Raw genomic sequence first — 16097 nt, 5'->3', positions numbered from 1 at the left:
AAAATCTGGGGCTTTCTGTTTGATGTTAAAAAGTGCTTCCAGTCATTTGAGTTTTAAATTACAAGGAAAGCTGCTTGGGCAGACCACCCAAGCTGGGTTCAAAGAAATGATCTTTCTAAGACAGGTGCTCTTCAAATAGAGGTTGTTTTTCAAACAAGTTCTACTAAGTGGACAAGTTTTTCCTGACCCTGAGATTTTTGGTTACTGCCCCCCACCTGCCCCGCCCCGCTTTTTTCTCATCAGAAAGTAGTTTCTTTGTGGAAGTTTCTTTGGAGAGTTTTGTGAGCATAAGATTATACAGATGCATATTCCATACTTTACTAGTAAATGCAGTTTTTTTAATGCACAGAGGGCTTTAGGACAAAATCCCCTACCATGTGCTGTTTGCTTTTTCATGTGTATGTTTATTTATGCCTTACGATATTCCACAAAAGATTTTAGACAAGTTGTAGGGATTTCATTGAATAAGACAGAAAAAAAGAGATTAGAAATCAAGACCATAAAAATTATAGATCAAAACCAAAGGGAAAAGAGGATACAATTATAGAACTATAATTCCACGTGTCATTCTAAATATAGTACCCTCATTTTTTTTAAGCCTTGAGGGATCTATAGTTACATGTGTTAGTCCCACTATAAAGCTGCAGTACACAAAACAATGTGATATTGGCACAATGCTGAACAATATTATCAACTAGACTAGGAAACCAGGGAATATATCCTATATATATAGTTATAGTAAAGGTGGCATTTCAAACCAGTAGAGAAACGGTGAATTATTGAGTAATCTCTGGGGCGGGGGGTGGAATTTAGGCTTCTGCCTCATGCCACACCCCAAAATAAATTTTAAATGATTTGATAGTAAATTATAAAACCATAAAATTACCACACACAGTGATGATTAAAGAAAAATAAATACAAATGGCTAGACACAGACATGTAGTTACCTCATCTTATAGTGAAGAATAACCTTTTAAAGGATAAAAGGAAAGGAAGAAAAAAATAAATCACAAAGAAAGAATTATTTGACTACCTAAAATTGTTTAGCTTCAGTACATAAAAAATGCTTTCAAAATAACAAGCAAAATTAATGGCAGTAGGTAAACTGGAAAATATATTAACAACATGTATTAACCCTTTGTTATATTTATATTGAGAGAATCCTTATAAATCACTAAGAAAAAGATAAAAACCTCCAGTAAAAATTTTAAAATAGAGGATAAGAATAATTAACAAAAAGATAAGTGGCTACTTACCTTATACCTTATCCCACAATCAATTTCATAGCTTGCATTTAAATGCAAAAATCTATGAAAATGCCAGAAGTAAATTTAAAAGAATGTTTTTATAATCTTGAAGTGGGAAGGTCCTTCTAAGTTTTACACAATACCCAGGTGTACTAAAGGGAAAGTTTGACAGATTTTATCAAATAAAAATGAAAACATTCTTTATGACAGAAAACAAAAAAGTTAGATAAGCAACAGACTGGAAAAGTTATTTGCTACATATGATGATAAAAGGTTAATATCTTTATTATTGGTAAAGAGCCTTATAAATCAATAAGAAAAAGAGAGACCCCCCCAATAGAAAAATGGGTAAAAGGTTCACAGTGATAATTCAAGAAAATATAAATATACATTGGCAATAAGCACATGAAAAAGTCTTTGATCACACTAGTAATAAAAGAAATGCAACCCTTTAAAAATTCCATTTTTAGCTGTCAGATCAGTAACAGTTGTTTATAATGAAATTATCTGGTGTTGGTAAAAACATGGAGAAACTCTTTTTCTGGGAGTATAAATTGGTTTAAAATATTTTTTTTCTGGTGGGCAATTTGAATTTTGCAGTGTCTATCAAAAATCTTAAATGTTCATATCCTTTGACTCAAATTATCATTGCTGAAAATTCATCCTAAGGAAGCAGAAGAATTTGTTCAGTACAGCTATTATGAACATGAGTTGTGCTATTGAGCACATCCTATGTTTGTGGAGCTCCCAAGCATATAATGTGGCCCTCCCACTATAGAGCATGAGAATGCCAGGTATTTGCTTCCCAGTATTCTTTGTGTCTAGTATATAAACTTGTGACCTAGGCTTCATGACCCAACATACCCACTCCAGACTTTTACTCTGAGGCTAATGAAGTAAGAAGCAAGGACATCCCAAACTCTATTCTTTTGACAATTGGAGGCAGCTGCATCTGGTGTCCAAAATCATAGTGTGAGTTCAAGCTGTGGCATATGGTGCCCAGTGTTTTTTTAGCAGATCAATTTCATGGTATGTGATTTGGATATTGGTCCAGGCAGTGTAACTTCTGTGCCTGTGTTTTCTAAATCCTATGATATACCCAATAGCCTGTCAGTTAACTTCCTTAATATCTAAGTCAGCCAGAGCTTACTTCCTGTGGCATATAACTAAGAACTCTGAATATTAAAACAGTGTTGTTTATAACGTTGAAAATTGGGCACAATAGTAAGGGATTGATTGAAGTAAAATTTTATATCCATTGGATGACACTGTTCCATCTTTTAAAATCTATAATATTTCTCAATGTAAGTATTTTAATCAGAAAAGGAATTTAAAATAAGAAATTGGATGTCTACAAAACTGTTGGAAAAAGTTGTAGACCTTTTGTTGTTGACTCCAAAACAATACCAGACATATCCACTGGGGGCGCTGCTCCCTTTGAGGCCAAACACAAGTTAGGAAGGAAATAAGCTAATGCCACACACAACTTTCTCTCACAACCAGGAAACCACAGAATGGGTACCTAAGGCTGCAGATCAGGTTAGGAAATCAAATCAAGTAGTACAAGTTATCCCACTGGTTCTTGACACACAGAATTCGGGAAATGGAACCTGAATACTACTGCAGGAAAACCTCACTTTTCCAAACCTTGCTTGATAAGGACAACAACCAATGGCAGGGGGAGATGGCCTTGGCTCACTTCACCCTCCAAGTCTTGTATGATACCATTTGTGTGGGAGGGAACAACTCTTGCATATGCACAGACTACTTCTGGAAAGATATGTAAACTAGTAACCATGGTGATTTCTAAGGTAGGGAACTGACTGGCTGAGGGAAATAAGTAAGAGGGAGATACTTCTCACCATGCTTTTTTGTGTGTGTTGTACTAAGGTCATCATTCCTATTCAAAAAGTTACCAAGTTAAATTTTATGTGTATTGAAGCTCAGTAGTTTTTACTGTACTCCAAGGGAACACACCCACAGGTGTCCCCAGGTCTCTGAGGAACCCTTCAAGGCTCTTTGAGAGGAGAACAAAGTAGGGTCCTGGGTCCCCCACTTCTGCTTCAGTCAGCAGAGGTCTGATTTTATCTGTTCTTTGGTTTAGGCTTCTGAAAAACATTTTGTTAGCTTTTAAGCTTCTGAGTAAGAAAGCATTCTGCTGCTTAATTTAAAAAATTGAAGACCAGTGTTATAGAAGGATTTTTTTAAAGATTTTTTTTGATGTGGACCATTTTTAAAGTCTTTATTGAATTTGTTACAATACTGCTTCTGTTTTATGTTTTGGTTTTTTGGCCCCGAGGCATGTGGGATCTTAGCTCCCTGTCCAGGGATTGAACAACACTCACCCCCGGCATTGGAAGGCAAAGTCTTAACCACTGGACCACCAGGGAAATCCCTATAGAAGAACATTAAATGTCATGGAGAAATATTCATTGTACACATATTAACTAAGTGAATATTTGTAAGAGAAGATTGGAAGTACAAATACCAATCATCTCTTGATAGTTTTTACTGTTTATTTGTGCTTCTCTTTCCCAAAGTTATGACAGTTATCTAAAATTATTTTTATAATCACAAATACATGTTATTTTTTAAATTAAAAAGAAAAGCCCTCTTGAAAAATCTAAATATGTTACCTAATAACTGAAATAATGCTGATTTGCATTTGTGGAGAATTTGTTAGGTAGCACCTCCAAATCAATGTGTCATAAATGAGTTACATGTAGGCCACGTTTTCCTGTACAATCCTCAGGGATTAAGTCAGGCCAGAGCTGAGCCTCCTCCTGGCTCCCTTCAACTTAGAGTCCTTTCGTTGTTTTGTTTTGTTTGCGGTACGCGGGCCTCTCACCGCCGTGGCCCCTCCCGCCGTGGAGCACAGGCTCCGGACTCGCAGGCCCAGTGGCCACGGCTCACAGGCCCAGACGCTCCGTGGCACGTAGGATCCTCCTGGACCGGGGCACGAACCTGCGCCCCCTGCATCGGCAGGTGGACTCCCAACCACTGCGCCACCAGGGAAGCCCCCTTTCGTTGTTTATGCCAGTATACCATGAAGAAATTTGGGACACACTGTGCTTTATTATCCTGGAAATAATAGCTTCTATAGCACACTTTGATTGGATTTTTTAAATGTTTTATTTGTGCATTTCTTAACAAGAATAATAAGATTAATAACGCTAATGAAGTCTATCATTATTAAGTATTTAAGCATGTGCCAGGCACTGTCCTAAGTATAATATTTTACATCTGTTATCTCATTTAATTCTCATGATAACCATGTGAAGCTTAGGTATTATTATCTCAGTTTTATAGGTAAGAAAATGGATGCTAAGATATTAAATGAGTAACTTGCTAAAACCTCAAATGGCACAACTGGGTTTCTAACCTAGTGTCTTATTCCAGTACCTCTACTCTTAACCAATGTATTCTAATGCTCAGTTTCCAGGAACCTATCAATTATGTGAAGCAAGATACAACTATATCAGACAAACATATGATTACAAGTACAGGAGGGGCTGTCTTCACCATCATTCTCCTACTAGAGCATCAGCTCCATGAGGACAGAGAGCTTGTCTGTCTTGTCCACCTAGCACAGAGCCTGGAAAATCATAGGCACTTAGATATTTGTTGAATGAATGAATACCCACTTGTTGGTTCTTAGACCTGTACTTTTCAACTCTAGCTCTTCATCAGAATTGCTCATAGAACTTTTGAAACATGCAGATGTCTAGAGCCCTCCCATTCCCCAACTAGCATCTCCAGGGGAGGAACTCAGGCAAGTATATATCTTTAAAGATATACAGGTGATGCTAGTGCTCTGTCAAACTCTAGAGCCCCTATTCCAGAACAGTGGCCCTCTGACTTGAAGATGCATCAGAATTACCTGTGGAATTTGTTAAAACACAAATTGCTGGACTCTACCCCCAAAGTTTCTAGTATTTAGTAACCTGGGGTGGAACCTGAGAATTTGCATTTCTAAAAGTTCCCAGGTAATATTGATGCTACTGGTCCGTGGTTCACACTTTAAGAATTGTTGTTCTAGAGGATTGGCTGTAAGGGACTAAATCAAAACACTTATACATAGGACTTAAGCAGGAGATTTAGTCAGACAGGCAGGAATCAACATTAATCACTCAGGCAATGCAGGTTAATCACAGTTTTCAAAGCACTCAGAAGAATACCCATTGAGTGTTGCTCCAAATGTTTCTTTGAACAGTGGCATATAATTTTTTAATCCTTAAGAAAAAAAAACATTTCTTTGATGGGTTTGACCTTAGACTGTTTTATTCTCTAGGTCCTCCCCTGCTCAGTCTCTGAGCAGGTGTGGTGCTCACTCCCCAGAACTCTGCAGTTCTTGTCTCACAGGGAAAGCCTCTAGTTTCTCCTCATGTGTGCTCCCTTCTTCCATCATCTGCCCTTGTCGACCAGGAGATCTAGCAACAGGAGCTTTGGCAGACCTTTTTTTCTGGGTATTATTCAAAGAATTCTAGGTCCCAAAATTCCTGGGTAATATCTAATCTTAGATTATAAAGACCTTGTCAGTAGACTGGTAAGTACATTTCCATTGCCTGCTGCTGCAACTAAGAAATTAATAAGAGGCAAGAATTAGTTACTGATGAACACTGGGCTGTGGATAAAAATTACAAGCTTTTATATCTAGCTGATGGACCTTGCACCTAGTAATATTTGGCTTGTTTTTTTTTTTTTTTTAGAGTGACTTCTATCCCATGCCTGTTGCTTTTATACCATTCATTTTATGTATTTTAAATTGTTTAGAGAAGAGCTGCACGGGTTTTATAAGTGGTGTTTTTCTCCTTCTGTTAGGTCTCTCTGCAATGCAGTCAATGTTTACAACCTCACCTGCAATAACTGTTCAGAAAACTGCACTGATGTTCTGTTTAGTAACAAGATTACCTTCTTGATGGACCTCCTCATACACCAGTTGACGGTATGTAATATTATTGCTTTGAATTAGAAGCAGCTAAGATTTGAGAAATATCCCCTGTAGAGAAAACTAAAAGCTTATTTACTCTCCAGATTGGGAAAAAAAAAAAAGTGAAGATGATTGGGAGAGTAAAATAGGAACTGGCAGAAAAACCTCTTAATTTGAAAATCTTATATTGCAGTCTCCTAAGTTCCAATATTTGATGGGTAATATACTTGTAGCACTTGCTGAGATCATAAATTTACATGATCAGACTAGGGCTTTGGAATGAGTTAGGCTCAAAGGCAAACCTCTGAGGCCGTAGGAATGAGTGCTGTAGAAGGGAAGACATCTGGGAAAGTCTCAAAACCTCTCTTACCAGCTCAGTTAAAAGGGTCAGTTTAAAAAGGACTTTTTGATAACCATTGATATATTTTTTTGAAGGAAGAAACGCCTCTGTCAGAAAGGGGCAAACCTGTTATACTTTTGCAATGGGAACAAGCAGCCAATTGTAGCCTTAAATTTTACTTCAGTTCACAGGTGTTGAAAGAGGTAAGCTCAGCATAGTATCCAAAGGTTTAGGCCTGTCAACTGCAGTCTCCAGAACACAGCCCTGGGGCCAGAATTTTCTTGGTCAAGTTTCTGAGCCCCTGAGATATTGGCACAAAATCTCTCTCAAGCTGCAAGGTTATAACACAGGAGATTTATTTTTCAGAACCGATCTACTTTTACTCAGCACATATTTCTAATAGCTCTTCCTAAACTGTGTGCCTTTTGCTCTCTTTCCTTCTCCACTTGGTTAATTTCTACACATTCTGCAGACCTTTACTGAGACATAATGGCACCTTCTTTATGAAACCTTCCCCAACCTGACTCTTTCCTCAAGTCCAGGTTAGGTGTTCTTCTTACATGCTCCTCTGCATTATGTCATTCATAGAATTAATCATATTGAATTGTAATTAACTGTTTACTTGTCCATTTCCCCAACTAGCCATAAAATCAAGGAGGACAGGAGGTAATTTATCACTTTCTCCGAGATCCTAACACAGGGCCTGACACAGTAGCTTCAGTATGTCTTTGATGAATATATAAGTAAATAAATGGAACCCCATAAGTTTCAAGCTGAAAATCAGAAAGGAAATTATGAGGCCCTTACACGTAGGTATACTGACAATGAGAAGGGACTGCAGTGAGAGAGAACAAAAAACACAGACCTAGAACTGTTACACAGTGCAATAATGGCTATTTATAGTGATGACACTGAGTCATCACTTGAGGGCTAAGTTATATGTGGTTTTATCTATAAAAGAAGGCATTGAAATACGAGTTACACATTTAGCAAAATTCTATCAGAAATAGTTGAAAGGCAGGGGCAAGGAGAAAAGACTTAGCATTTGTGGTATGGCCTTATATTCCAGGTATTTTAATATATATTGCTTCATTTAATTTTTAAAACAGAAAGTCAGTATTATTATATCATTTTACAGATGAGGAAACTTGAGTCCCAGAGAGGTTGGCTTGCCCAGGGCTACATAGATAGTAAGTCACGGAGTCAAGAGTCCAACCTAGGTCCGTCAAACCCAAATTAAGGAACATTCTACACAAAAATTGACTTGTACTTTTCAAAAGTGTCAGTGTCATGAAAGAAAAGGAAAGGTTAGAGAACTATCACAGACTGGAGGAAACTAAGGAGATCTGACAATTAGATGTAATGTGGGATCCTAGACCAGAAAAAGGATGTTAGTGAGAAAACTAGAAAATTCAAATAAGCTCAATAGAATAGTTAATTTTATTGGCTCACTTCTTGCTTTCAGTAATTATACTATGGTTTTGTAAGGTGTTAACAGTAGGGATACTGGCTGAAGGGAACTCTACTATTCTTGCATCATATCCTGTTTTTAAGTCTTCTTGCATATTCTTTCACATTTAAAAGCCATTCTCTTTTTTTTTTTTTTTTTTTTTTGCCGTACGCGGGCCTCTCCCTGTTGTGCCCTCTCCCGTTGCGAAGCACAGGCTCCGGAAACACAGGCTCAGCGGCCACGGCTCACGGGCCCAGCCGCTCCACCGCATGTGGGATCCTCCCGGACCGGGGCACGAACCCATGTCCCCTGCATTGGCAGGCGGACTCTCAACCACTGCGCCACCAGGGAAGCCCCGCCATTCTCTTTTGTTACTTGTCCTGTTCAAAGTATATAATTTATATTCTTCCATTACCAATTTTAAATTATTTTAAAATAAGTAAAAACTAAAAAACCAAATCCCATGCTCTCTCACTGTTGCATGCTGCATCATCTGGAAGAATTTACTCTGTGAAACCTATTCTATATTGCTAATGGAAGAAGATACATAAATGTACTTTGAACAGAACAGGTAACAAAAGAGACATTTGAAATGTGAAGGAATGAGCAAGAAGACTTACAGACAAGATCCTCCATCCTAGCTAGGATGTCTAGAATGTCTCTTCATTCTTTTCTGATCGAAACCTTTTCTTATTGTATGAGGTAGTTTGTTTATTCTCTCACTTAATAATTGTAAGCGCCTACTATTTCCAGTTCCAGAGAAGCATAAGACATGATCCCAACCATCCAGGAAATTCCTGCATAGGAGTGGTAATAGACATGTAAATTGCATATAAAAATGGTGTGTTGGAAACCTGTACAGAGTATAGTGGAGCACGAGGAAGGAGCTCAGTAGCCTCCGCCCGGGACATCACAAAGGAGGGACATTTGAGCTAGACCTTATCTCCTCATAATAGCTTTCAGTTACTAAGTGCCTACTATGTGCCAGGAGCTTGTAAAAGTAGTTTGATCCTCTCCCTGTATTTTGAAATCCCCAGTTTTCTTTGAATAATATTCCCTTACTTGTGACCTCAAGGTTTCTTGACACTCAGAAAGCTTTTAGTCTCCCAACCAGTGGATATCACCACATTCTATGTTTATTTTGTTCAGTTTAGAACTGGGATCCTGGGATATTAGTTTATCAAACACATTTTATCCCTCCTATATGTGGCACTTTCTGGTTTCTGCTGTTCCTTTTGGCTTTTTATTCTCTAGCTGTCAATTCTAATACTGCTGTGATAGAGTTTGTGATAGTTGGGAGAGGAGGGTATGTTTTCTAAGTTGGGGAAGTAGAAGGTGGTGGTGGCTAGTGATGGTGATTTTTACATTTCTGGAAATCACTTGAGTGCATTTCCATTTTTATTGCTGACTTGTTTTGATATACATGTAACTGAAATATGGATCACTAACTTGTTAGTACCCTTTAAGTAAAGGATAGAAAATAGTCATCAACATATTTTCCAGAAGGATTAGAAAGAAGCATAAAAGAAGCTAATTAATTGAGATCTGGTGGAATTTATATGACACCTGATTTTAGGACACTTCAGCCTTTCTGGTTCTTCAGCAAACTGAGATGGTTTAGAAGACTTTCTTTTCCCCCAGTCTAGCTGTTTGGAGTTTGTTTTAGCACTCTTGTATTTCATCTCAATTATGTGCAAAGCATCGTACAGATTCCAGGGTTACAGAGGTGAATTGGACACAGCTCCTTTCCTCTAGAAGCCCACAGTTGAAAAAGGAACAACTTACATACATTAACATTAAAGGAAAGCTATGAGAAGTTCTGTAACATAATCAGAGCTACAGAGTAGCCCACGCAGCCTAAAAGAGTGCCTGGCACATAAGAGGTGCCTGTTAAATATTTGATGAATGAATGAATGAGTTCTAATTGGAGCACTGGAGAGGCTTTCGGGAAGAAATTGTATTTGCCCATGCCTTGAGGAAGGATGGAAATTCTACAGTTCTGGATTATGACTTTTACAAAAGCTAAATTAGGATACGTGGCACTGTAAAAGCTTTTTCTTGCAGCACAGATTCAAAGTAGGATTTTTAAGATAAGGTCTTGAGGAATTTATTTGGAGTCATGTAAAAACAGTACATTTAGACAGGCATGATCTAGGATGAAGGCTAACAGAAATGTATTATCTTCCAAAAAGTATGAAAACTTTAAAATATGTTAAAGCAGATTTCATTCAATAAGTAATTGTTAAGAATCTTCTCTGTACCTAAATCATTTCAGTGCATAGAAAAGTAGGCCTCTACCTTCAAAATGTCTCCTTGAGGAGACCAGACATGCACATTAGGAGGCAATAAAAAGACCAGTGAGAAAGAGTAAACTGGCAAAATAGGAAGTCCCAGTTCTCATTCCCCACAGAGATACTTAACAACTATATACAGACCAAAATACCATTATGAGAACTCTGGTAAACAGTTAAGATATTGCAATACCCCAGATGATCTCAAAGCCAAGAACAGCCACACTGATGTGGGTAAGAAGAACTGTTTTGCTTTACTCATGATCGCCCCTCTCTCAAGTTGGCACAGCTCCACACTGGAAGATAATAACCCAGCTCATGGGTTCTCCCCTTTAGGAGGGAGGGGAGTTGAGTGTGAGTCCTGCATTCTGGCTTTTTGGAGGACTGCCAGGGGACTTGTATCTGTCTCACCTGACTTATGGCACTGACAGGAAACTGGCATACTTTGGATGACTGGCAGCCCCTGAGAACAAGAGAGAGCAAGGCAGCTTGCTTCTGAGAACCAGAGAACTTGCAGTGCTGCAGGCAGACACCAGAGGGAGCAAGAGATTATGATCTCCTGAAACAGAAACTAGCAAGCCTTTCTAATTGAGGAATTGCACACTCAGGCCCAGAGAAGTCCTATCCCCTACAGAAGTGTCAGAGAATGCCTAATTCCCTAGTCAAGGTGATTGGTGTCTTCCCCTTTACAAAGCCAATATGTACAGTCTAAAAGTCATGCTTGTTTTTTCAAATGTGCAGATCCCAACACAAAGTTATAAGACACACAAAGAAAAAGGGAAACATGGCCCCTACAAAGAACAAGATAAATCTTCAAAACCAGCCCTAAGGAAGCAGGTATATGAATTACCTGACAAAAAATTCAAAATAATCATCATAAAGATGTTCTATGAACTCAAGAAAATGATATATGAACAAAATGAAAATAACAAAGAGGTAGAAAATATAAAAAGAGCCAAAGACAAGTTTCAGAGCTGAAGAATACAATGATTGAACTGAAAAAATTAGAGGAATTCAAGATCAGCATTGATCAAACAGAAGAAAGAATCATTGAACTAAAAGATAGGTCATTTGAAATTATCCAGTCAGGAATAAAAAGAAAAAAGAATGAAAAAAGCCTAAGGGACTTATGCTGTACTGTAAAGTAGGCAAATGTATGTATTATGGTAGTCGCAAAAGGAGAGAGAAAGAGAGAATGGGGCAGAAAGCTTATTTAAATAAATAATGGCCTAAAATTTCCCGGTCTAGTGAAGGAAAGGGAATCCAAATTCAAGAATTCCAACAGATCCTAACTTTGATGAACCCAAAGAATCTCACAGAGACACATTATAATCAACTTATCAAAAGTCAAAGACAGAATTTTGAATGCAGCAAAAGGAAAGCAACTTGTCACATGCAAGGGAACTCTCATAAAACAATCAGTGGATTTCTCACCAGGAACACTACAGGCCAGAAGGGAGTGGAAGGTTATAATCAAAATGCTAAAAGAAAAAAAGGCCAACCAAGAACACTATATCCAGCAAAACTATCCTTCAAAAATGAAGGAAAAATAAAAACTTTCCCAGATAAATAAAAGCTAAGGGAATTCATCACCACTACTAGACCTGCTTTACAAGAAATTCTAAAAGGAGTCCTTCAAATGGGAACAAAAAGACACTAAATAGCAACATGAAAGCATATGAAAGTATAAAGCTTACTGGTAAATGTAAATATATAGACAAATACTGAATGCTGTAATACTGTAATGGGAGGGTGGTTAAATCACTGTTAATTCTGTTATAGAAATTAAAAGACAAAAGTGTAGAAATAACTATAACTATAAAAGTATGTTAATGGATACATGATATAAAATATGTATTTTGTGACATCAGTAACATAAAATATTGGGGGGGAGAAGTAAAAGTGTAGCATATTTGTATGTGATTGATGTTGTTATCAGCTTGAAATAGATTATTATAACTATAAGATGCTTTATGTAAACCCAGTGGCAACCACAAAGAAAATACCTATAGAAGATACTCAAAAGAAAATGAGAAAGGAATCAAAGCATGTTACTACAAACAAAAAAAAATCAACAATACAAAGCAAGACAGCAGGAGAGGAATGAGGGACAAAATAACTACAAGACAGAAAATAATTAACAAAACGGCAATAGTAGTTTCTTCTCTATCAATAATTACTTTAAATGTAAATAGATTAAACTCTCCAGTAAAAAGACATACAGTGGCTGAATGGATCAAAATCATTTGGCAACAACAGACTCACTTTAAATTTAAGGACACACGTAAGCTGAAAGTAAAAGAAGTGACAAAGATAATCCATGCAAATGGTAACCAAACAAGAGCAGAGGTGGCCATACCTATATCAGACAAAATAGACTTGAAGTCAAAAACTCTCAGAAGAGATAAAGAACGACATCATATAGTAATAAAAGGTCAATTTTTCAGGAAGGTATAACAATTGTAAATATATATGCATATGCACCCATCAGAGCACTCAAATATAAGAAGCAAACATTGAAAAGAACTGAAGGAAGAAGATGACAGTAACACAGTAAAAGTAAGGGATTTCAATACCCCACTTTCAATAATGGATAAACATCTAGAAAGAAAATCATTAAGTAAACAGAGGATTTGAACAACACTATAGGCTGAATGAACCTAATACACATATACAAAATATTCCACCCACCAGCAGCAGAATACACATTTTTCTCAAGCACACATGGAACATTCTTCAGGATAGATCACATGTTAGGTCACAAAACACATCAACAAATTTAAGATGACTGATACCATACCAAGTATATTTTCTGACCACAATGGATTGAAAATAGAAATTAATAGCAGAAGGAAAACTGGAAAATCTACAAATATGTGGAAATTAAACAAATTCATGAAAAAAACAGTGAATCAAAGAATGAAATTAAAAGAGAACTTAGATAGTATCTTTGAGACAAATTAAAATATAACGTACAAAAACTTACGAGATGCTTAAAGGCAGTGCTAAGAAGGAAGTTCATAGCAATAAATGCCTGCATTAAAAAGGAAGAAAGATCTCAACCAAACAACTTTATACCTCAAGAAACTAGAAAAAGAAAAACTAAGCCCAGAGTTAGCAGAGGGAAGGAAATAATTCAGATTAAAGCAAACTGACATAAAAACAGACACATAGACCAATGGAACAGAATAGAGAGCTCAGAAGTAAATCCACAAATATACAGTCAACTAAGATTTGACAAGGCATTAAAAATACACAAAGGAAAAGGTGGTCTCTTCAATAAATGCTGTTGGGTAATCTTCAGTAAATGCTGTTGGGAAATGGTGGATATCCACATGCAAAAGAATGAGATTGGACCCTTATCTTACACCAGGGGTCCCCAACCCCTGGAACCAGGCCACACAGCAGGAGGTGAGTGGCGGGCAAGCGAGAAAAGCTTCATCTGCCACTCCCCATCACTCGCATTACCATCTGAACCATCACACACACACTGCCCCTGTGCCCCAGTCCGTGGAAAAACTGTCTTCCACAAAACTGATCCCTGGTACCAAAAAGGTTGGGGACCATACACAAAAATTACACAACACACAAAAATTAACTCCAAATGGATTTAAAACTTAAATGTAAGACCTGAAACCATAAACTCGTAAAAGAAAGCATGAAGAGAAAGCTCCTTGACGTTGGTCCTGGCAAGGATTTTTTGGGGGGTATATGATGCCAAAAGTACAACAAAAGCAAAAATAAACAAGTGGCACTACATCAAACTAAACAGCTTCTGTACAGCAAATAAAACAATCAACAAAATGAAAAGGCAAACTTCAGAGTGGGAGAAAATATTTGAAATTTATATATCTGATGAAGGGTTAATATCCAAAATACATAATATCCAAAAATCAAAAACACAGAACGTAACAAGTATTGGCAAGAATTTGGAGAAATTGGAACCGTTGTGCACTGCTGGTGGAAATGTAAAATGGTGCAGCTGCTTTGGAAAACAGTAATGGCAGTTCCTCAAGAAATTAAAAATAGAACTACCATATGGGATTACTTCTTGGTATTTACCCCAAAAGAATTGAAATTAGAATCTCAATTAGATACTTGCACTCTCATGTTCACTGTAGCATTATTCATAGTAACTAAGAGGGGGAGATAACCTAAATGTCCATTGACAAATGAGTGATAAAGAAAATGTATGTACATACACTGGAATATTGGTTAGCCATAAAAAAGAAGGAAATCCTGCCATATGCTACAACGTGGATGAACCTTATGAAATAAGCCAGTCACAGAGGGGCAAATACTGCATGATTTCACTTATGTGAGATATCTAAAGTAGTCAAACTCATTAAACTGAAAGTCGAATGGTGATTTCCAGGAGCTGGGGTGAGGGGAAGTGAGAAGTTACTGTTCAGTGGGTATTGAGTTTCAGTCATGCAAGATGAAAAAGTTCTAGAGATCTGTTTTACAACCATGTGCATATAGTTAATTAGACTGTAATGTATACTTAAAATTGTTAGATGGTAAATTTATGTTACATGTTTATTACCATAAAAAAAGATCAGTACAAGTACCCCTGAGTGCTGTGAAAATAGATTGATAGACTTTTAATGTTGAACAAATTCTAAATAGTCCATATTACAGATTAGTAAATTGAGATGTGGCAAAGAGATCATACAACTACCTAGTGATAGAACCATGACCTGGATGCTAGTCTCCTGAGTCCCTGTCCAGGACATCCCTTCCTATAATCTAAATTGATGTGTCCTCACTTTATTGAGTTGACAAATGAGATAAAGTAACATTTTTGTGACTTTAATTTTATACATGTTTAATATTGTCACCTGGGTAAGATACACTGAAGAAGCATTTAATTAAAAGATTTATAATTTCTTGATGTTTCATTGCACTTTAAAAGGCATTACATATTTTATTAGCATTCTTATTTTTAATTCATAGTAACCTGTTCCTCATGGAATATTTAAAGAATACTCTTCTAAATTGTGCGTATATATTTTCTGGAGCCAAGAAAACTGTTAATTGAAAAGTGATGTACAAACCTTAAATAATTGATATGGTACTGTTGGATCAAAGAGACTGTTGGTGAGCACTTCAGAATGTGACAAGAAAGCCCTGTGTACAAACAAAGAAAATATAAGTGCAACCTTACAGCAAGGGGATCGCTTTTCACTGAGTCGTGTGCAGAGCCATGCAGGTGCCTATTTCATTTTCATTACAGCAGCAAAGGCCTGGAATTGGCCATCCACCACACTGTTTTCTTTGTACCAAGGAGCCAGAACATGGACTTAATAGTTAATTACAGACAGCAGAAATCCTTCAACTCTCTACCGGTAATATTGCTCTTCCTGATGCCACTTGCATCTTGTTTCTCCTTTCCTTACTGTGGCACTTGATCAGCATGTCAAGGACACCCTACCCTTTTCTTCATCAATAATGTGAACTCTGTGTCTAGTAGGCTATATAGCTTATTGATACAGAGTATATCAGAAACAGAGAGGAGGCCTTCATAGTATCTAGTCTAGTCCAGTCCTCCTTGTTTTACAAATGAGGACAATGGAACTCAAAAAAGGAGAAGGATGGGAGATGTATAGTGTGGGTATTTGCCAGAAGTTTCACAGCCTGTTACCAATAGAACTGGGATTCAAATTCAGGTCTCCAAAATCCCAACCTAACCTTCTTTCTACTATATTACATGACACACCACTAATGTAAGTTTGGTGAGAACAGTTAAAGGATATTGTAACTGATGTAGAACTTTACCCTCAAAGCTACATTCAGAATTGACCTAGTGAAAGAATATGGGTCAGATTATAACTCTAAT

The 16097-nt window shown here is 37.1% G+C and overlaps 1 protein-coding gene across 10 annotated transcripts in view; it reads left to right on the top strand.

Moving 5' to 3' along the window:
- Nucleotides 1-16097, top strand: part of SCAPER (S-phase cyclin A associated protein in the ER) — a 498644-nt gene that overhangs the window by 367743 nt on the left and 114804 nt on the right. For all 10 annotated transcript variants that reach the window (XM_060096948.1, XM_060096953.1, XM_060096954.1 and 7 more), the window contains one exon: nt 6069-6192. In XM_060096948.1, coding sequence (XP_059952931.1) covers nt 6069-6192 — 124 coding nt within the window. The remainder of the gene's footprint in view (nt 1-6068; nt 6193-16097) is intronic.

The sequence above is a fragment of the Mesoplodon densirostris genome, chromosome 4 (genome assembly GCF_025265405.1).
Source record: "Mesoplodon densirostris isolate mMesDen1 chromosome 4, mMesDen1 primary haplotype, whole genome shotgun sequence".
In the NCBI taxonomy this organism is placed as follows: Eukaryota; Metazoa; Chordata; class Mammalia; order Artiodactyla; family Ziphiidae; genus Mesoplodon; species Mesoplodon densirostris.
This window is presented reverse-complemented; position numbering and strand designations above follow the sequence as displayed.